General features: G+C 41.3%; 2 protein-coding genes across 6 annotated transcripts in view; one reads left to right on the forward strand and one right to left on the reverse strand.

Annotated features, from left to right (window-relative positions):
• The window catches only part of LOC115094573, a 106347-nt gene that overhangs the window by 30356 nt on the left and 54637 nt on the right, over window positions 1-21354 (reverse strand). Inside the window, exons 1-2 of one of the 2 annotated variants that reach the window (XM_029607767.1) lie at window positions 15242-15546; window positions 4540-4586 (exon numbers count right to left, since the gene is read on the reverse strand). In XM_029607767.1, the coding sequence (XP_029463627.1) occupies window positions 4540-4559 (20 nt within the window). In that variant the 5' untranslated portion in view covers window positions 4560-4586; window positions 15242-15546. Of the gene's footprint in view, window positions 1-4539; window positions 4587-15241; window positions 15547-21354 lie in introns of those variants that run through there. The other variant, XM_029607768.1, reaches the window with a different exon arrangement.
• Window positions 19680-21354, forward strand: part of LOC115094572 — a 56431-nt gene continuing 54756 nt past the window's right edge. For 3 of the 4 annotated variants that reach the window (XM_029607763.1, XM_029607766.1, XM_029607764.1), the window contains exon 1: window positions 19680-19810. In XM_029607763.1, the coding sequence (XP_029463623.1) occupies window positions 19699-19810 (112 nt within the window). In that variant the 5' untranslated portion in view covers window positions 19680-19698. The other variant, XM_029607765.1, reaches the window with a different exon arrangement.

Below are 21354 nucleotides of genomic sequence, written 5' to 3' on the forward strand. Positions count from 1 at the left end.
GCCCACCTTCTTGTATTCACCAGGGGAATATAATGCCTATCACAAATGACTCAAAAATCTAAGAAATATTGTTTTTGTTGCATGTAATTTTAGTATGTGCTATTTTTACATCATCTACTATTTTGTTATAACACATACCTGAAAATGGGGAAAAAGCTTGAATGAGTCTGACCTAGAATGAGCTAAAACTTTTTTGCATGCGGTAACAGAGCAGTCCTTCCTAGCAGACTCTTTGGGGTGGGATCTTAATCTGTCTTCCTTCTGCAGACGCTAGACATGATACACAGGCACAGTCTATGCTCTTTAAAGTCCAAATTTCACAATTCATTCTTCAATTCAGTGGCTTACGTCAGCAGGCATTCCAATCAGACAGATTACAAGCTAACGTGGCTTCCAATAGTGAAACCCAGCATTACTTTCTAACTCTGCCCAGGGACACAGATTCCTTCTCAGTTGTTGCCTACAGCTTCACTTCATTAGTCAAAATGCTAGTAAAGAAAACCTCAGAGAGCCACTGCCTCGCTCATGGCCCCAGCTCTACATCACTGTTCCTGCCCTTCTCCTCTCCAGCTATTTCTCAGAGTTTGACTCTTTTTTTTTTTTTTTTTAATACAGCTCCAATTATTAGAGGTCTACACTTACATTTTTGTTTTATTTCTTTTTCTTTTTTCATTTTGTCTGGTGGGTTTTTATTTGTGGATTATTTTGTTTCATTTTGCTTATCTGAAATGAAAGAATGCAAACGAAATGGAAAACAAAATAAAATGCAGGAGCCAGGTTTTTCTCTCCCCTGCTCTCCCCCCCCCCCAAAAAAAAAAAACAAAACAAAAAAACCCAGTGCTGGTTCCCCCTCAAAATAAATACCCTGAAGCCCCCAGGGTTTCCTCCCACCCTCAGGGCAGGACACCATTGTTAAGAAAGGACCTGGTAGGGGCAAGATCCCATTTGGATTTCTACAGCCCCACAGATGGATTAAGAGGTGCCAGGAGGTGGGGGATAGAATTCAACTTTTTCATTTTTCCAGCACCAGCGATGTTTTTTGCTGAGGTCAAAGCTGGTGACTTCTTGAAAAGAAAATGAAATAAAATCAAATTATATTGTTACAGAAGGGGAGCACGGGGAGAGCGATCCCATCTTGAGGGGATTGTGTGCCCTTGGGCCTTGGCACGACCCCAGAGGACTCCAAGGCAGCACCAAGGGTTGGCAAGGCGTGTCCCAGCATGGGTGGTGATGGACGGTCTGACCCTCTGCCGGACCTGCATGCTTCTGGGCCAACACCTAGTGTTGGATAATGAACATTCCTCAGACTATTCCCAGCTCTTTCAGACCGGCCACTAGGAATGACAAGAAGCAGCAGGCCGGACTACAGACGAGGGCAGACGAAGGATCTAGAACATAGAGACTCTGGATGTAGGCAAGGAACTTCGAAGACTCAGGATCAAGGTTCAGGAACAAAGTTGAGACTGCCACGCAGCGCGCCCTACACAGCCCACCGTAAATGGGCGGACCCAATGGGCTGGTCATGGACCACGCTAGAATGCGAAGCAGGCTCTAGACGAGGTGTGGAATAGATGAAGCTGGAACATGGCGAAAATTCTGTAGAAGCCTGTACCAAGGCGTGCCCTACACAGTCCATTCTAGGCTAGTCGCGGACCACGCTGGAATGGCACAGGTTCAGTCAGAGTCTTAGGCATGGATGGAGCAGCCCCAAGAACATCCAAGGGCCGGAACAAGAGTCAGGATGGAGGACCAAGATGGAACTTGGTTTCAAACAGGAAACAGGACCAAGACAGGTCTTGGCTTCAGGCAAGGATGACCCTCTGGAGACTTGAGCTGCGGACAAGAAGACAGGCAATGTACCATAAGCACGCCAGGAAAGGGTGGTATTGAGGAACCAGGGGTTCTGGAAGCAGAGGCGAAGACAAGGCATCAGGAAGCAACATCAGGAACCAAGGACATCGGACAAGAGGAACATGGAAACTTATCAAGACGAGACATGGAGCTCCAACGAAGAACGAATGCCTGATGGCGCACTGGAAGGCGAGACATCCAGGAACAAGTAACTCCAAGGCAAAGCAAAGCAGAACTGAAAGAGAAGTTCTTTTATAGAGCAGGAAACAGGCAACTCCCTGGGAGGAGTTTAGTTGGGCCACACCCGGCTGGCCCTATAACTAAAGAGAAGAGCTGTGGGCTGACCCCTTAGGAAGAAGGGCGAGGCCCAAACCAGAAAGTCAAGGAGGAAGCAGAGCAGGCCTCAGGTAGGCCCAGATGGCAACGGTGGCCTCCCAGGCCATGGAGCAAAACCGGGATAGACTGTCCAGGCAAGGCCCCGGCTTTGGTGTGGCCTCCAGAGAAAAGGTGAGAGGCCTCTCGTGGCACAGCTACGAGAGGAATCATAACATATATTTCTTTCATTTTGCATTTTTCTTATTTGAAAAAGGAAATGAAAAGGGAAATTTTGTAAAATCAGCACACACATGTGTAAGTAGTTTGGACACACATATATGCAATTTTAGAAACATCTGCACACGAGCACCTGTAGAATCATCTGTAAAGGTTAATGGGAACAAAAGAGATGGTTCAGGCTGTTTCCAGGGGAGGCTCACAAGTGTGGTACAAGTTGCTAGTTTGTAAGTAGTACACCCGCTCGCATTTCTGAACCTGTCTGTACGCTTTGCAACTGCCCTTATCTTTTGCCTTCATTTTCTGAGTGGGACGTTTAGGTTAAGTCATGGGGAATTCTGGGGTGCTTAAGAGTGTGAGTGGCTGCGTGCAGGGACGGAGCTGTCAGCGAACTGGTGATTGCAAGGACATGCACATGGAAGGATTTTCAGAAGTGGAGTACATGCCATCCACAAGCAATACATCTTTGTGTAGAATTCTGTAGTATTATGCACATGTTAAAACTATTATGCACTTAAAATGTATGCACATAATTTTAAGAAATAGGTAGAGAAATATGCATTTTTCTGCATTACAAGCATATGTACATACTGAAAAAAATATATATTTTCGTGGCAGAAATATTTGGTATTATATAAACTGCGTTTCCTGCCACACAGTTTATAAAGTATTAACAAAACTCTCCTCAGGCATTTGGTGACTTACACAGACTATTGAAAGTGGGTCTCTAGGTTTGTACCTGAGGCTTTGGAGGGTGCAGCTACTTGTCCAGGTTCAAAAGAGTGGCAGGAGAAGGCCAGGATTTGAACCCTGGGTTTCCTGAATCTTAGCCCACTGTGATAACCATTAGGGATGCAAAGGGAAAAATAATTTTAGCATTTACAAATATTTTGTTTCTTTTTTGTTTTGCTTCTGGACATTTTTTTTTCACCCAGGTATCATTTGTGTTATGTTTATTTCATTTCTGTAGTTCTGTGGGGGGTAATTTTCAAAAGGAGTAACACTGTTGTAGCAATTTCCAAAAGCTCACTTACTTGAGTAAATGCTTTTGTAAATCAGGCCCTAAGTCTATAGATAGACATCTTTTAATCGAATTATCTGATGAAGAAGATCATAATTCTTTCAGTCTAATTTGTTTACTTCTGTATAGATCTACACAACTCAGAGGTTATGGATAATAAAGAGGGTGTTTTTAAGACCACTCACATGCAGGACATGCAAAGGCTGTGGGTACTTCTAATTTGTGAACTTTGCACTAGCTTAACAGTGGAGTGGAGGAGTAGCCTGCTGGTCAGAGCAGTTTTCAAATCCCTCTCCTGCTTCTTATGACCCTGGGCAAGTCACATCAATCTCCACTGCATGCAGTATAAACTTAGCTATCTGGAGTTTATACTGTGAGCTCTCTGGAGACAGGGAAATACCTTCACTACCTGAATATAATCTGCTTTGAAGTGGCTGAAAGGCAGAATATAAATCAAATCGAATATAAAAAAAAAAAATGTAAATACGCGCAACACTCATCTTTGACTTTGAAAATGTTCGCAGGAAAACTACCTGTACACCCTTACAGCTATTAATTTGGGTGGGTAGCTTTCCCTAGACTAACTGTGCACATAATCTTGACATTTCAAAAGTATGCGCATAAGTACAAACTCCCACCCTTATTCAGGATCGCCTTCTCTTGCTGTGGGTAGCCGTAAGTGCATAGCGGAGCTATGCATGCCCCTTTATCTGTATAGAGTGAGGGCAATTTTCTAAACACCCATTTGGGTGGGCATTTTATCTGCAGAAATGCCTTTCTAAATTAACCTCAAAATGTGCTGATGGAATGAAGCCACGCGCAGAGGACAAAGCAGCATTATATTTTTCCACCAGCTCGTAGTTTGTCTTTTTAAACAATCTGCATATCAGTTTCTGAAATGCTCATTCTGCTCTGAAAGTCATATGATCAACACAAACAGACACCAGGTAAGGCTGAACTGATTTCTTCTGAAAATCCGCAGGTTATTCTGAAACCTGTCAGACATACTGGACACACTAGGGCCCATGTACTAAAGTTGTTTATGCCCTTATTGTCTAAAGTTTAGGTTAATCTTTCAATGCTTTATATTATGATTGTTCCACAAAACACAATACCTTAAAATACAGAAGTCCATGTTCCAGAAGTTCTTTCAGTAGTCCTCCTTTAAAAATAAATATGTACAAAAATTATATGGCTGAGAAAATTCAATGGAAAAGTTGACTTATTGGTCCTAAGTGCTTATTACCCATGATGCTGCATAGCCAGTGCTTTGTGACATCACCAGCAAATTAACTTTCTTATAAACAGTACTGGCTGCTTGCAGGGAAGTGAGGATTTAAAATATTCACAATCAAAAGTACTGCGAAGTGTTTGCTGCAGGTCTTTATATAGCTTAGCACGCTGACATCAATAATCTTTCATTCTGGGAAAACTTTCTTTCTGAAAATGACATTTTAGCTGCAATCACCAAAAGGCAGTGAACATGTGAGAACCAAAGAAAGAGATTTTCAAATGAATGTTTGTCTTTTTTTTCACATGCTGTTGACATGGCACAGTTTATTCCAAAAAGTTCTCAAAATGACAGCCTACAATGATGCATACATTATAAAGGTAACCACTACGATAATGATAAATATGAAGGTATACCACCGGTTACTTAATACAATAATACAACCATAGGAAATACCGTATAACAAATATATTACATTTATTCAATACACTATTAAAACAAATAATCACCTTTACATCATACAAAAGGTTGTCTCATTAAAAACCTACCCTAATTACATTCCCAAACATCCCCAGTTCCCTCAAAAACTTATACAATGGTAATAAAATATTGGCCCAAATTCTACAACTCTGTTCAAATTCCCAGCAATGGGCCCTTATCTTGCCAAAACATATGGCTTCATCAGGGGACATTAACTCATATTCATATGTATACTAATGTCTGATAACAAGATTATCGTCACCAAATCCATCCATAATATATATTTAGTATGTATTTTAAATATATATTTTTCCAAATTTTTAACTTAACTAATTTCATTGCATATTTGGCTTTCTCAGTGAACAAAAAATACTCAATTTCCAAGAACTGTTGTGAATTGTACAAAGTGCTTGAAGCTTTATATCTTGAGCAATCATTCTCTCAATTCACATTGGGCCAGATTTTAAAAAGCTTAAGCGCGTAAATGGCCTTACGAGCACTGGGCCTATTTTCAAAAGGCCCGGCGACGCGCGTAAATCCCCGGGACGCGTGTAAATCCCGGGGCTTTACTAAAGGGGCGGGGAGGTCCTGGGTGGGGTAGGGCCAAGCTCCCGGCACAGCAGCCATATTTGCTGCTGTGCCGGGCTCGCACGCCGGCAGTTGGCCGGCGCGCGCAACTTGCGCCTGTCCAGAGGCAGGTGCAAAAGATAAAATAAAGGTCAGGGGGGGTTAGAGTAGGGCTGGGGAAGGTTAGGGGAAGGGGTGGGAAGGTCAGGCTAGGAGGAAGGGAATGGGGAAGGCAGCGCGGCTCGGCACGTGCAGGTGCACAATTATGCACCCCCTTGCATGCGCTCATTCAGGATTTTATAACATGCGCGTGCCTGCGCACGCATGTTATAAAATTGGGCATACATGTGAGTGCGCTGGGTAGCGCACTCACATGTACGCCCGCGCACAACCTTGTAAAATGTACCCCATTCTTTCTTCTTTGAAAATACTAACAGCCTTCCTGAAGTTTGATATTAACAACTGTCCAAGGCCATAAGCCAGCAATTTAGAAGTTTTTCTTCAGCAGTTAGAAGTGTTTCTTCATCACGGCATCTGGCAAATCATCCGTCTAATCATCAAAGCTGCCACACGTAAACATGGCGGCATATCTCAAAAAACACCACTGAACAGACAGGATTACTTGTCTCATATATTCAGCAGGGAAGACATCCTGCTGAATAAATTTGCTTAAAGTTATCCAGCTACATGTAGCCGGATAATTTCAAAACATGAATGGCTATGTTTGAATATAACTATAGAGAATCTCTCTCACCTTTATACTTAATCGTAGCAATCACAACACAATAAGGGATTCTTTGATTTGTCTTTGATTTGTCTTTTACCAAATTTTACCATATACCACTGAGGCCACTTGTTATGTAAACATAGTCACCCACGATACAATACCATTCAAATTACCCCTAAAACTAATTCTCATTCATTCATACATTCATACACATCCCTATACGGGAAACCTTAAAATACAAACCCTCCCCCAATTACAATTGTTTATTATTATTACAAAATATAATACCATCAATACATATATTCACATCTCCCCCTATTTCTTGTTACAGTCACTTATATTAAATACATCAAATGCATACCATCACATTCCACATGTTTCATCAAATATCATCACATTCCCTACAAGGACCCTTGTTTCGCCTAGCACAGCTTCCTCAGGGGTTATTTTATCAATGCTCTTCATACACCGCTCTTCATTCCCTTGGTAATGTATGTTGTACCTCCAATCACAATTTCCCCGTCATTGTCATCAAGTATCAACAAGTGTCCTATAATATTAAAATATCAAAACACCATCATAACCCACTATACCATGTATTTCCACTACAATCAACTATGTATAATCAACGCAATATAATCAAGTATATACCAACTTATAGCTGTCTATAATAATCCTTTAGCACTCATCTCTTTATGGACCGACCCGACATAACAATTCCTCCAAATATCATGGATTTTTTCATTCCTAGATTCTACAACGATCTCTCTTCACGGAATCTCATAGATTTTTTTACACCTCTTGATTTTACAACAATCTCTCTTCACAGAACCAGCTTCATACTTCCTCCGAAAATCACAACTTTTTATCACTCCTTGATTCTATAACGACATGTAACATATCATATACTAACTTTAATACATTTACATTCTTTAAACTCATACATTCCCTGCTCTTACCCACTTACATCTTAGCAGGTCCCACATCCCAAAGTTATTCCATTATTCATTACTCCGTTATCCACCAGATATCCACCATTATTTCACCTTTAAAAAGATATTAATAATAAATTTATTCTCCTTACCTCACCTATTCTCGTTAGTTTATGATATTTATTTATTTATTTATTTATTTTTAATTTTTATATACCGAAGTTCTTGTAGGGACTACAAATCACTCCGGTTTACATAAAACAATGAACTGCCCAACAGAGAGCGGAGCTTTACATAGAACAGTAGAACATATGGAACAATATAACTAGATGACAATTTAATATAGTGATAAATAAATATTATAGTTTAACTGGTAATACTAGATGACAATTTAACTAGATGACAATTTAACATAGTGATAAAATAAATTATAGTTTAACTGGTAATACATAAAAATTATATTATTTAATATAAGCAGTATAACTATTTAATGTAGAATAAAGGCGTATTAACAGTGCCAAATATATATATAGAAATGAATTTTTTGAACTCAAAGATAGTTGTTCAGTTGCAGAGTCTTAAAAAAGGACTTGGTGTGGTGTCCATGATTAGGAGATACCTAATATATAGGATGTCTGTCCGTCAGAGTAGAATTAAGCGTCTGGGAAGGCTTGTTTGAAAAGAAAGGTCTTAAGTCTTTTTTTGAATTCTTGGTGACTAGTTTCTAATCTTAGATCTGGGGGAAGTGTGTTCCACTGGTGGGGGCCTGCTGAAGAAATCGCTCGTTTGCTCAATGAAGATTTTATTTGCGGAGCATGCAGTGTTCCTCTGTATGCGCTTCTGATTGGTCTGGAAGACGTGTGCGGTTGGAGTTGAGAGGTTAATGTGATGGGAGCTAGTTTGTTTGTCGCTTTGTGGATGATAGTGAGTACCTTATAGAGTATCCTTTGTTTAATGGGAAGCCAATGTAGATTACGAAGGATTGGGGTGATATGATCTTTTTTGTTAGTGCTTGTTAGTATTCTAGCCGCTGAATTCTGAACCATCTGTAATGATTTGATAGTGTTGGTGGGTATTCCTAGAAGCAGGGAGTTGCAATAGTCGAGCTTAGAAAGAATGATGGATTGTAGTACTAGCCTGAAGTCGGAGAAGTAAAGGAGGGGTTTAAGTTTTTTGAGGACTTGCAGTTTGTAAAAGCAGTCCTTTGTGGTATTATTTACGAACTTTTTTAGGTTTAGATGGTTGTCTAGCCATGCTCCAAGGTCTCTGACGTCAGGTGAGAACGTGTTATTTGCGTTTGGTAGAGAGAGGCTGGAAGAGATTGTGAGTGGATCCTGGGAGACAATGAGCATTTCGGTTTTATTAGCATTCAATACTAAGTTGAGGCTTGAGAGTAAATTTTTAATAGGCTGAAGGCATTCGTTCCAGTAAGTGATCGTTTTTTGAAGGGATTCTGTAATCGGAAGAAGGATTTGTATGTCGTCTGCATAAAGGTAATGAGTAAGCTTGAGGTTTGAGAGTAGATGGCAGAGAGGGAGGAGGTAGATATTGAAGAGGGTGGGTGAAAGTGAGGATCCTTGCGGGACTCCTTGCTCAGTAAGGATTGAATGCGATTCTTTGTTGTTTATCCTTACTTTGTAGAATCTGTTGCTTAAGAAGGAATGAAACCATCTGAGCGCTGTGCCTTTGATCCCTATGTTGGCTAGTTGGTCCAAATTACTTACTACCACCAGCTTCCAAGACGCCTTCATCCAACGGTTCGCCATGCCGGAAGGAGAATTATCTACCCCTGGATTTAAACCACCTTATATATCCATTACACACTACTCCTATCTTCTCTTAACCAATCAAGTCTGTTCCCTTGCCACACACATCCAACATCAGACATCACCATGCATCTATTCCTATTCATCAAAAAGAGCTCTCCCTTTTCAAACTCTCAACCAATCAGAATCGCTGTTCAACATACACGCCCTCTATTCATACCGTCACCTCACGTCTTTTCTCCACTCATCATGACTCATCCTCCTATACATTATTAAACCAATCGAAACCAATATACACACACATACTACTCATACTCTTTGCCTACGCCTACATATTTACCCACCTCTTCACAATAACCCTCTTAATCCATATAACTCCTCCTCCAATTCATTCATACCACCCATTCAACCTCCATACTAACAACCCATAGTTATATGATATTCTGGTTATAAATCACTACATTTATTCTGCTCATCACAAAGACCATCCTACTCACGTATAATACGCCGCCCATTCAATCTCCACATTGAGACCCCACAGTTATATGGTATTCCATTTATAGATAAATGTTTGTTCTGTGCGCCATAGCCATCATGCAGAATCTCCTCAATAATTTTCTGTACACTGAGTTATAACAAAAAATCTCAAATCATCGATCTGGTGATGTGCACTCACCCAATGGGCCACGAGGGGGGCTCCTTCCTTCTAAATATGAATATTACTTTTGTGTTCTATAATCCTACGTCGGATCATCCGCTTAGTATACCCAATGTACATTAGTTTACAGGGACATATGACCGCATATACCACTTTTTCTGATGTACATGAAAAATCTCCTTTGATGAAATATACTATCTTCTTATCCACATGTTGATATTTCTGCCCAACCAGTACATTTATACAGACCGTACATCCAGAACAAGTCATCTGTCCCCTGCCATTATTATGCTCTCCTTTACAATTTTGCGCCACCAATGATCTAAGATTCTTACCTTTTTTAAAGGCAAATACTGGGGTTCCCTACATCCCGGAATGGTTTTTAATAAATCCCAGTATTTGAGGATAGATCTTTCAATTTGCATTACCTTTGCTGAATAAGTTATGCAACAAACTACTCTCTCAATTTGTGTGCGTGCACTTTTTATCAATAAATTATCTCTATTAGCATACAGACTTCTCTTAAAGGCTCGTTTAACATATTTTCTTGGGTATCCCCCTTGCTATAAACTTTTGTGTTAATTGCTGTGCCTTCAATTTATATTCCTCTGTAGAATGACAGAGTCTCCTGTATCATAGGAATGGAGGATCAAATTCCTATCTGTTGGCTTGATATGAACAGATGTTACCAGTCTATCAAACTGCCAAAATATTGTCATATCCAAAAAGAAAATATATTGTCTTTCAATTTGTAAAGTGAAAGTTAAATTCTCATCTATCTGATTAATCCTGGACCCTCCTGACCCCCACAAGACTTGCCAAAAGTCCAGCGGGGGTCCGGGAGCAACCTCCTGCACTCAGACCGCCGGCTGCCAGTATTCAAAATGGCACCGATAGCCTTTGCCCTTACTATGTCACAGGGGCTACCGGTGCCATTGGTCAGCCCCTGTCACATGGTAGGATCACAAGATGGTGCCAGCCATCCATTGCTCCTACCATGTGACAGGGGCTGACCAATGGCACCAGTAGCCCCTGTGTCATAGTAGGTCAAAGGCTATGGGTGCCATTTTGAAACCAGCAGCCGAGAGTGTGAGTGCAGGAGATGGCTCCTGGACCCCCTGCTGGACCACCAGGGAGTTTTGGTAAGTCTTGGGGGGGTCAGGAGGGTGGGAGGGGTTGTAGTTAATTTAATTTTAGCCGGGACAAATAAGAATTAACATATAAACGTATCGGGTGCCCCCCTTGCCGAATGCAATGTATCTTCCCCCTGACAAATACGAATTCCAAATGCAACGTATGGCATCCACCTAATCAGCAGTAACCAATATACCACCCTGTATATCCCGTTGGCACCTATCCAATTCATTAATAAAATCTGTAGAATCTCTAATGAATGATTTAATATGCTGTACCTTGCATGTATCTATGAATTTAGCCATCGCCTCAAAAATGGATCCAATGCCCGATACAATTGGTCTTCCCGGAGGACTATCAAACGATTTATGAATTTTTGGCATGAAATAAATATATGGACTAGCTGGATTTCCCATATATAAATACCTATATTCTTTTTTTGTTATTGCCTTCACTCGTAGGGCATCTGCAAGGATCTTACCCACTTTCTCCTGCAAACTTCTCGACGGATTTCATCCCAATGCCTGATAATATCACACATCATTCAACTGTGACATGGCTTCCTTCTGATACTGGTCATTATTCAGGACCACCACTGCCCCTCCTTTATCTGCCGCTCTTACCACCAATGATTGATCCTTTTGTATAGATCTAATCGCCCTCATTTCTTCCTGTGTACAATTATATTGATGTACCTCCCTCTGATCCTCTATCACTTTTAATTCATTAAGAATCATTGTCTCAAATGCAATTATTAATTGATCAGGGGGCTCAGTGGGCATCCTCCCAGATGGTTTGTACAACTTATCTTTTCCCATTAGTTTCTGATCACCAAAAAAATCCTGTAATCTAATTCTACGAAAAAACTTACTAATCTTTACCCGTGTCAAAAAAGAATCGTACTTCTAGGTTGGAGTGAATGAAAGACCTTTATTAAGGGCAGAGCAAGCCACATCAGACAGTTGTTTACCAGATAAATTCACCACTATGTTTTCCTGATCCTTGTTATTTATCTTCTGAAATTGTAAGGCTCCTGAGTGGACATATTCCGTTTTGCCCGATGATTGTACATCCCTCTCTGACCATGTCCCCGATTGGATAAAAAAGGTGTCAAGTGACTGTAACAGGAAATAGGGGGAGATGTGAATATATGTATTGATGGTATTATATGTTGTAACAATAAATAAACACTTGTAATTGGGGGAGGGTTTGTATATTAAGGTTTCCCGTATAGGGATGTGTATGAATGAATGAGAATTAGTTTTAGGGGTAATGTGAATGGTATTGTATCGTGGGTGACTATATTTACATAACAAGTGGCCTGAGTGGTATATGGTAAAATTTGGTAAAAGGTATATGTATTTATTGATGTTTTGATATGTTATTAAAAACTTGTAATTAAATATTTACAAATAGTAAAAGTTATATTATGTATGAAAGACAAATCAAAGAATCCCTTATTGTGTTGTGATTGCTATATTGGAATATAGCCATTTAGGTTTTTAAGTTACCCAGCCTTGTGTAGCCAGATAAATTGCTACTTATCCGGAGATCTTCAAAAGATCTCCGGGTAAGTAGCGCTTTTGCCTCAAAAAAAAAAAAAATTAAAGGGACCCATGGCCTGATTTTTGGTCTCCCTCTCTTAATATACAAGTTGCCCTGTTGGGCTTTGTATCCCCCACCCTACATATTTAATTGTAATGGAGTCTTTGCATGCTCCCCCTCCACAGAAAAAACACCCTTGTTCAGCCAGAAACTGGTTAGGCCAGGCCCTTCCTCCCTCCTCCCTCACCAATTTAAGTAACCACCCCACCTCACCTCAAACCCCCTGGCCCCTCCCCCTATACCGCTCCCGCTGAGGTCCGGGTGTAGTGTATGCTCCCAGGGCAGCTTTGACAGAAGCTGTGCAGGACCTCGCCAGGAGCAGGTAAGTGCTTCCAAGCAGGTCTACAGTTATTGAGGTAACTTAGACAGATATATGCGATATTTGGTTAAATTAGCCAGATAACCGAAGTCCTCCCTAGAATGCCCCAGTAATGCCCTCTTTTTATCTGGCCAGCTAAGTAGTTATCCAACTATAACGTAGCCGGATAAGTGGTTGACTATGCCACTTGTGCCATTTTAAATGGATACCTTTTGAGATATCCATCTAAATGGCTTTTGAATATTGACTTGTAAGCCTTCCGGGGAGAGGGAACAAGCTACCATACTTGAATGTAACTCTCCTTAAGCTGCCAATGAAAAAGTGTGACCTAAATATACATGTGATAACACTTCTGTCCCTAACTAGGCGCCAGATTCATTAATGGTTTTCTCCCATTTTATGTCTATGGAAAAACCCCTTAGTGAACCTGGTATTAGGGATGGGTATTCATTTGCAACAAAATAGGAAATACTGAGGATATTTTTCAAAATGGCATTGACCAGCTGTTTGCCCTACTGTGTGACAGGAGCTGCCCAATGTCACTGGTAGCCCCTGTCACGTGGTAAGGGAAAAGGGCTGTTGGCACCATTTTGTCTGGCAACCACCGGCCCGGGAGCAGGAGATCAATCCTGGGCCCCCTGCTAGGCCACCAGGGATTTTTCATGAGTTCTGAGGGGGTCGGGAGAATGCATTAGAGTGGGCAGGGGGGGGGGGGGGGTCCATGTGTGGAGGAGCTCCATATTTTAATAAATGGGAAGGGGTGGGGTGGGTTCTGGCATTTTTTGTTTGTTTTTAGCAAAACCAACGAAACAAAAAAGAGCAATCTGGGGCTGGACCCAAAATGACCCACCCCCGGACCCCAAAACATTTTTTAAAGATTCCATCCCTGGTTTTTCACTAATGGACTGCAATCATCTTTTGCAGACTATCTCTAAGGTTTTCCCAATCATAGGTGTTGGGAGTGGTCCAGCTCGAGCTAAATAACCTGGGGTCTGAGGATGAGCAGTGTGGGTGGGTGTAATCTTTTTTGAGAAAGGAAGAATAGCTGCTGGAGATCCCAAGGAGGCCCCCTGCCTACTACTCTGGGGTTTCTGTGAAGTTTTGGTCCCATCTGTGCCCTCTCAGTTCTGAGGGGTCGTAACTTGTGCCAGAAGTACTTGAAAAGTGGATTTTTGTGGGGTCTGTGTTTAACCTGCTCCCATTCTGGTAGAGTTTGTACTCCCTGCTTTAGGGGAGTGGACTGCGGCTCTGGGCTCTGTGCATAGCTAAAGCTGCCTGGGTACTGCTTGTCCATATCCCTGTGAAAGTGGGGCTAGCAGTGTCCCATAAGTAAGAACTGATTTTGGAGAGCAGATTTTGGATTTGGCCTGTAAGTGGGAGGGAGATTTTTCCCACCCACCCCAGCTCCCTGCCCTTGGAGAAGAGTTTTGGTTTTTCTCTTTCCCCGACTGAGAAAGGGTTCTGGACACTGTCTCAAAAATTGAAAAAAAGAGAGGAGGAACTTGCATCACTTGTTTTTCACTGTTTCTGGACTGGACCTTCTATACGTTACAGTAAATTTATGCTGAATACCATTCCAAGCCCCCATTTGTTTTTCCAGTGTTAGACCCAGCCTCCTGAGAACCACTGCCATGATTGAAAGTAGACTCCCTGTCCCCCTGCATGCCTTGGGTCCAGGAGGTAAAGCCTCTCCCCCATCGAGAGAATCCATGCCCGGTGGTTTGAAAGGACAGGTGCAAGAGAGCTGGGACCCAGCCCTGGGACTGAGTGTGGCCCTGGAACTAATTTGGCCCCAACACTGAATTAGGGGGCTACATACATACATTCCTTCAGGTTTGGATACGTTCTTGGAGGAGAAGTCCATTACCTGCTATTAATTAAGTTGACTTAGAAATTATCCACTGCTATTACTGGCATCAGTGGCATGGGATAGACTTAGTTTTTGGGTACTTGCCAGTTACTTGTTGCTTGGATTGGCCACTGTTGGAAACAGGATGCTGGGCTTGATGGACCCTTGGTCTGACCCAGTATGGCAACTTCTTATCTAAAGGGAACTTTGTGGTCTATAAAGCTTATGGGGTGCAATGTCTTATTTTGTTGACCCTATGATTCATATTCTTACAAGATATTTCCCTGTAGCTCTGTTACAGTTAGATCACGCTCAGAAAATATTTCATATTTCATGTGCTTCTATGTATTGTTATGCCTACACTTCTGCACGTCAGGATAGAGCAATTAGTGTATAGGAACAGAAAAGCAAGCCAGAGGTTAGTTGCACTTATGCAAAGCACAACCTGTCACCAGGAAACATCACAATGAACAATGAGTTAAATTTAAAAAGCAACACCTTCACTAACTTCTGATTTATCTAAATATTCAGTCTAGAGCAATTGGTTACCTTTAATAGAAGAGGTTTACAGATGATTTTCGCCTCATACTCACAGAAGAGGGATCTCATTCTCTCCACATCATGTTTAGGTTTGCCATGGTTTAGCTGTAATTATAGCGTTGTTGCCAAATTTAACTTCATTTCTAGTGTCGGTCTTATAGTCTTGCCCTAATCCATGCTTTAGGAGGAGACCAAGGCCAAACTGTTTTGGTACAGAAACCTGAAGAGTTAAGACTAGATAAACATGTCTTGAGGACTTGGAGTTAGGATGGCAACACCATTAAAGAGAACTCGCGCCACTGGCCCATTTTCCAAGTGGCATCTACCAAGGACTGAACACAACAGAGAACAGAATCTTGACCATTCTAGTGCATTCCACGGTTCCCATGTCAACCATGAATGCATGAATTACAGTGCCATGACAGTTTCCAACATAACCATCTTAAATCTACTCAATTCATCAAAATATTTATCATTACAATCACCCTGCAGTGAAGAATAAGCCTTGACTATTAATTGTTTGCTTTACCATGCTCTACCTCTTCTCCTTGACCTTTCTCTAATTAAATCATAAAAGCCATTCAATGACATGCACAGCACTGTGAGGATAAGGTACCTGTGAACGTACTTCTGATTCTCCTAATTTACATCTAATTGTCTCAGACAATGCAGTCTGTCTTTGGCATGCTTATGCCTGAGGCAGAAGAGAACGATAGCTGCTGAAATCATGAACAAAATCACGGGAAAAGGTATCCTCCTGCTGTCATTTTTTTTTTTTTTTTAAAGAAACAGTGGCATCTACCGGTTGCCTGGTTTTTAACATGAAGGAAATACTGGGGATGGCCAATGATGCAGAAATTACTGTTAAAAACAGACAAGAAACAAATCTGACAGACAATTATTTTCAAGAACATATCATTTGAACAATGTGTAAAGAGAGAGAGAGAGAGCTTGCTTGTGTGTGTGTGCAAAACAATCCTGCTATGCACTGCCCCCTGTACAGTGAATTCATGCTTGTAGGCCCAAATAATTTGTTGAAATACAAAAGGGCATTCAGTAATCATCAACCTAACAAAAGTGTCCAAAACTAAACTTGAAAGTGTGATCAAAATAATTGTAATTTTAAAACAGCACAAAAAAACCATAAACACAGCAAAATAAGTTTGTGCCAACCCAGAACAAGTCTCTTGATTAAGCAAGATGAAACTTTAATAACCTGATTAGCTCCAAACACAGAGCCCAGATAACCAAGTCCAATAGTCCATCAGTGAGGGGCTGTGAAGAAACTTTTATGAGCAGATCAAGGCTATGAGCATGTGGGTGAAAAATGCAGATTCCCGATGCAGACTGTGTTTTAAATCAGTTGCTTCTACCCTATGTCGAGAAAATAATCTCAAGCCTTTCTCTATGGACACCAGCTCGTCTCATTGTGGTTTCTAATCCAAATGACTATTTGGATTAAAACACAGTGGGGACTATTGTTATTAATGGCTCTTAGGCTATAGCTAATGCAGGTGTTAAAACTATGTGTGACCCACATTAATTTGTGTAATTTGCATGTGTGTTACTGTTAGCACTGCTTCATCCACAGTAGTGTTAACTGGAGCAAATCTTAATCCTTGCAGGGGAGCTCGCAGGCACCCTGACTACAAAGTAATTTCGAAGGGAGTTTTCCACGGAATTTCCCTTTGAAAATTCAGGGCAACCTACTTTATATGACATCCCTATGTATACTGTACCTCTTCCGCTCTAACCCTACTCCCACCTTCACCCATTTTCCCACAGCAAAGCGTAAGTATGAATACTTTAGGACACTGAGCAGAAGGGAATTTTCAGCCTGGGAAATCTATTGAGTAACTACTTAATTACCTGGGCAAATTCCTTTGAAAATTGTCCTCCCTGTGTATGCAGTTGACCCTCCCCCACCCTCATTAGCTAGCTATTAATACTGGATACCATATACAGCATCCTTGTAAGGCTGTGAAGGTGATTATATTTTACAAGGTGTAGTTAATCTAGCAGCCTGACGGAGGGCTGCATTAACAACCAGCCTTGTGGGCATCTCCACCACCCACACTCTATCTGTCCAAAAATAAAAAGTCAAAGCAGGCCTGTGAGCCCTCCAATTCCCACTCCCCAAGTCCAAAATGGATCTACAGAACCTCAAAGAGACAGAATATGATGGCAGGACAGGATTATTACCTCATCGAACCTCCACGATTATATTCTTCATGTAGTGCCACAAACCCTATTTCATCTCTACCTCCTTCTTCACAATTAGGGAGATCCTCTGTACTTACCTGAGGCTTTCTTGAATTTTGTCTTTGTTTTCAGCACTGCCACTGAGAGACCATGTCATGCGTTCACCATCCTGTCCATGAAGAAATATTTTCTGATGTTGCTCCTGAGTCTACCCCCTTGGTAACCCCTTGTTTTGTTCCACTGCAGGGCACTTCTCCACGCAGTCGAGGTCTGGAAACCAGATTCTGCTAGTGCAGGATATACTAATCTGTAAGATCCAGAGGCTCACTCTCAGATAACAGTAATTAAAAAACAAAAGTCCACATTTCAATCTTTGTGTTCCAAAACAAGAAGGAATTTTATTAAAGAAAAAACATCTATAATTCAGTCGGCAAAACAACAATTCAGATATACAAAGCTATGTTGAATACAACAAGCGATGCAGGTCCATGGCCCCAGAATCAAACATAAGTCCTCAAAGTATTCCAGTTCTGGGGCAGAATGAAAGAGACTGTTCCTAGTTCTCCCAAAAGGAAAAGCCTTTTCTCTCACGCAAAGATTTGTAGCCCATGACATGGTAGAAAACTGTCTCGATGACTTCCTTCATCCCTTGGGTTGGAAACCTTCCTGAATCTCGAGGCAGAAACCAATCCAACCTCAATAACACGGGAAACCACCGCGTGCATTGCGATCCCGGCCCTGAGGAGAGGTTCTGCCAGATACCGGGGAGGGAAGGGAGGAAGGACAGGATGGAGTGTTAACCTAGGAGGGGGGAAGATGGGTTTGGATTTTTTTTTTTTTTTAACAGAAAATCCATACTTAATCTGCTATTATTTTTTTAAATATAGCCAGTTTATTTATTTAAAAACTCTTCTTTGCCATCATTAAGTTAATTCACCATCACAACGGTTTACAGAAAGGCACAATAAGGAAAAACTATAATTGGTATAGATTACAAATTATACATGTGCCAACATAAAATGGTAACATATTTTAATAAGGGAAACTATATGTTTAATTAAGGCTTATATGCTGGCTGAGAAACTGTCAAGCGGTTCAAATCTAGTGTTAATATGCAATTGGAGATATTAAAGGAAAAAAACTGATTACTTGGTGCGTCCTTATCTTTCAACTGTTTTCCCTCCTTCTCTTTGTCTTTATAAAAAGCTTGTTTAAAAAGCCAGGTTTTCAGACTAGTTTTAAATAGTTTCAATTTCTCTGCAGCCTTATTTCGAGTGGCATGGAGTTCCATAGAACAGGGCCAGCCAGCAACAGTGCTCTCTCCCTTACCTGAGTGAGGCGTGCTGATTTAACAGAAGGAATATTTAGTAGAGCTTTATTAGCAGATCTCAGGTTTCTGTGTGGTACATGTACGCACAGTGCTGTGTTAAGCCAGTCGGCCTTTTGATCATGGATTAGTTTATGAATTATACATAATGCTTTGTATTGTATTCTTTCTTTAATTGGAAGCCAGTGTAGCTCAGCAAGTGTACCTGTGATGTGGTCTCTTTTTCTTATTGCCTGTCAAAATTCTAGCAGTGGAATTTTGCAATATTTGGAGTGGTCTAATGGTAACTTGAGGTAGCCCTAATAGCAGAGAGTTACAGTAGTCTGTGCTCGCGAATATCATTGTCTGTAAGACTGTGCAAAAATTAAGTTAAGTCTAAAGTTATTCAGTTTAAAGTTTTTCAATAAAGACAGTATATAAAAAGAAACATTACCCAGCTAAAGGTATCCAGATCATTTTAATTTTGGATATTCAGCAGGACACGTATCCCGTTAACTATCCAGGAAAATCTCTTTACAGGGCAGCAGTGATCCCTGGTTGCTCCTGCCCTGCCGCTATTACAAGTGATGCCAGCAGACTGAGATAGCTATATACACACTGGTATAAGTATTTTTGCATACTTTATGCATACTGGCCTAAGGATGTCCTGCTTTCATACAGGTCTTGTTGTCTGCTCTCTGCAGTTCTTGATCTTAACAATACTTCTGTGCACAAGGCACTCAGGTTCTGGCTTCATGCTTCAGAATTCCCTCAAGGCTGCTATGATGAAGAGGTGCATAAAATACGCCCTATTGCGTATTATCACTGTACTTTGTGTGATGCGTGCTAACCAATAGAATGATGTAAAACTGTCCATGATGACGTCACAATACCCTGACACTGCACGCCGGAATTCAGTAGACCATGAAGCAGAGAAGAAGCATGAAGACGCATTCACATGGATAAACTGCCCTGTATGGATTTTCTGCTGATCCTCTCTTTCTGTCTGATTATTTGCTCTGAAATTAGTCAGCAAACAATTCTGAAAATAGAGACTTCCAATATAAAAGGTATTTTGCTCAGAAGAAAAATGGAGATGTCATTGATGCCTATCAGTAAACTAATCAGATACATTTAGTAAAAAAAAAAATATTTATGAATTTGTGTTATCATTCATTTATGTCCTGACCAAGACAAATATCTCTAACCTTGAAGAACACCCTAAGCAGGCAATCCATATAAGAGTCACCTTGTACGGAAACCGGTCCTCATGATCCACTTCTATTTATGTGAGCACAAAAGCCATTTCTGCTGCCTTCTGCTTCTTAAGCATACTTTTCTTAGTTTTGTCATTTTCGTGTTCCAGTTGCTGCTAGAATAATGTTCAAATTTATCTACAACCTAAATATATTTTGTGATAAGTTTTTAAATAATGTATAATTTATGCTTATGATCTATCATTTATTGAAAAATGAATTTAGGTAAACGTTAATGTGATTCCTCTGGTATTTATAGTAAACTCATAAATGTCCCCGTTCTGCCACTGTTATGGACCTCTAGAAATGCTGTTAAACGTGCACAAGCACAACCACAGTGCAAGTAAAAGTCTATAGATTTTGGGTGCCCAGCAAGCTACAAAATAGCATTACCTCCCTCTAGGGTGTGATCCCATCTTTTTATTTTAATGATGAAGCCCTTCCTTATCATAATGGTGTTTCCATTAGGGATGTGTCACTGTAAAAGTTTTGTTTCAGGCCATTATTTTTATTTTGAGACTTTTTTTTTTTTTTGTTGTTCAGTTTACTTCTCAATCTGAAAAAGAAAAAAATTGTCCAAAAAAGCCCTAAGCTAAAAAACAAAATAGACCTTCTGGAGGTCCTCTAACTTCACCTGCGCCAGTGCAAAACCAGCCCTAGGCCTTGGCCTGTGCAGCTGGGCCTCCCCAGGTTTCCCCAACCCACAAGTCTGCTAATTCTAACTACAGCCTGGAGTCCGGGCCTACCAGGCCATGCTTCCCCTGGCCCAGCCAGAGTTTCCCCAGGCACCTCTGACCCCCACACCCACCATGTAAAACTGGCTAGTCGCTGGAGACCTCCCAGGCCACCATTTACCCATCTGTAGCCCACTCAAGTTATAAGGGCAGAAGCAAAGCCCACTGACTCCTGCCCTTGGTCTCAGCAATTTAAAAATAGTGCTGGAGGCCTGCCGGACAGTACTAAAGTGACATCACTTTGGTGTTCATCTCCGGGAAGACTGGCATCATTTTCCTGGTGCCATCTGTTGGGGCTTCTCCATTTTTTTAATCACTGAGGACAAGGGCAGGAGCAAGAGAGCTTCAATCATGCCCTTCTGTCTTGAGAGGCTATGGATGGGGCAAGAGGGGCATGGGCAGTTTCAAAGGATGTGGGTGGGGGTTAGAGGGCTCTGGGGAGGCCTCGGCTGGTCCAGGGTAGGCCAAGCCATATGCCGGATTTATCACTGGTGGGGGTGGGAATCAAAGGGGCACAGGGAGGCCCTGGCTGGGCCTTGGAAGGCTTGGTCAAGTGGGATCTGGCCCTGGGCTGGGTTTTGGGCTGGCAGGGGGTGGGGATGGAGGGTCTCCGGGAGGCCTTTT

This window comes from Rhinatrema bivittatum, chromosome 6, assembly GCF_901001135.1.
Source record: "Rhinatrema bivittatum chromosome 6, aRhiBiv1.1, whole genome shotgun sequence".
Classification (NCBI taxonomy): Eukaryota; Metazoa; Chordata; class Amphibia; order Gymnophiona; family Rhinatrematidae; genus Rhinatrema; species Rhinatrema bivittatum.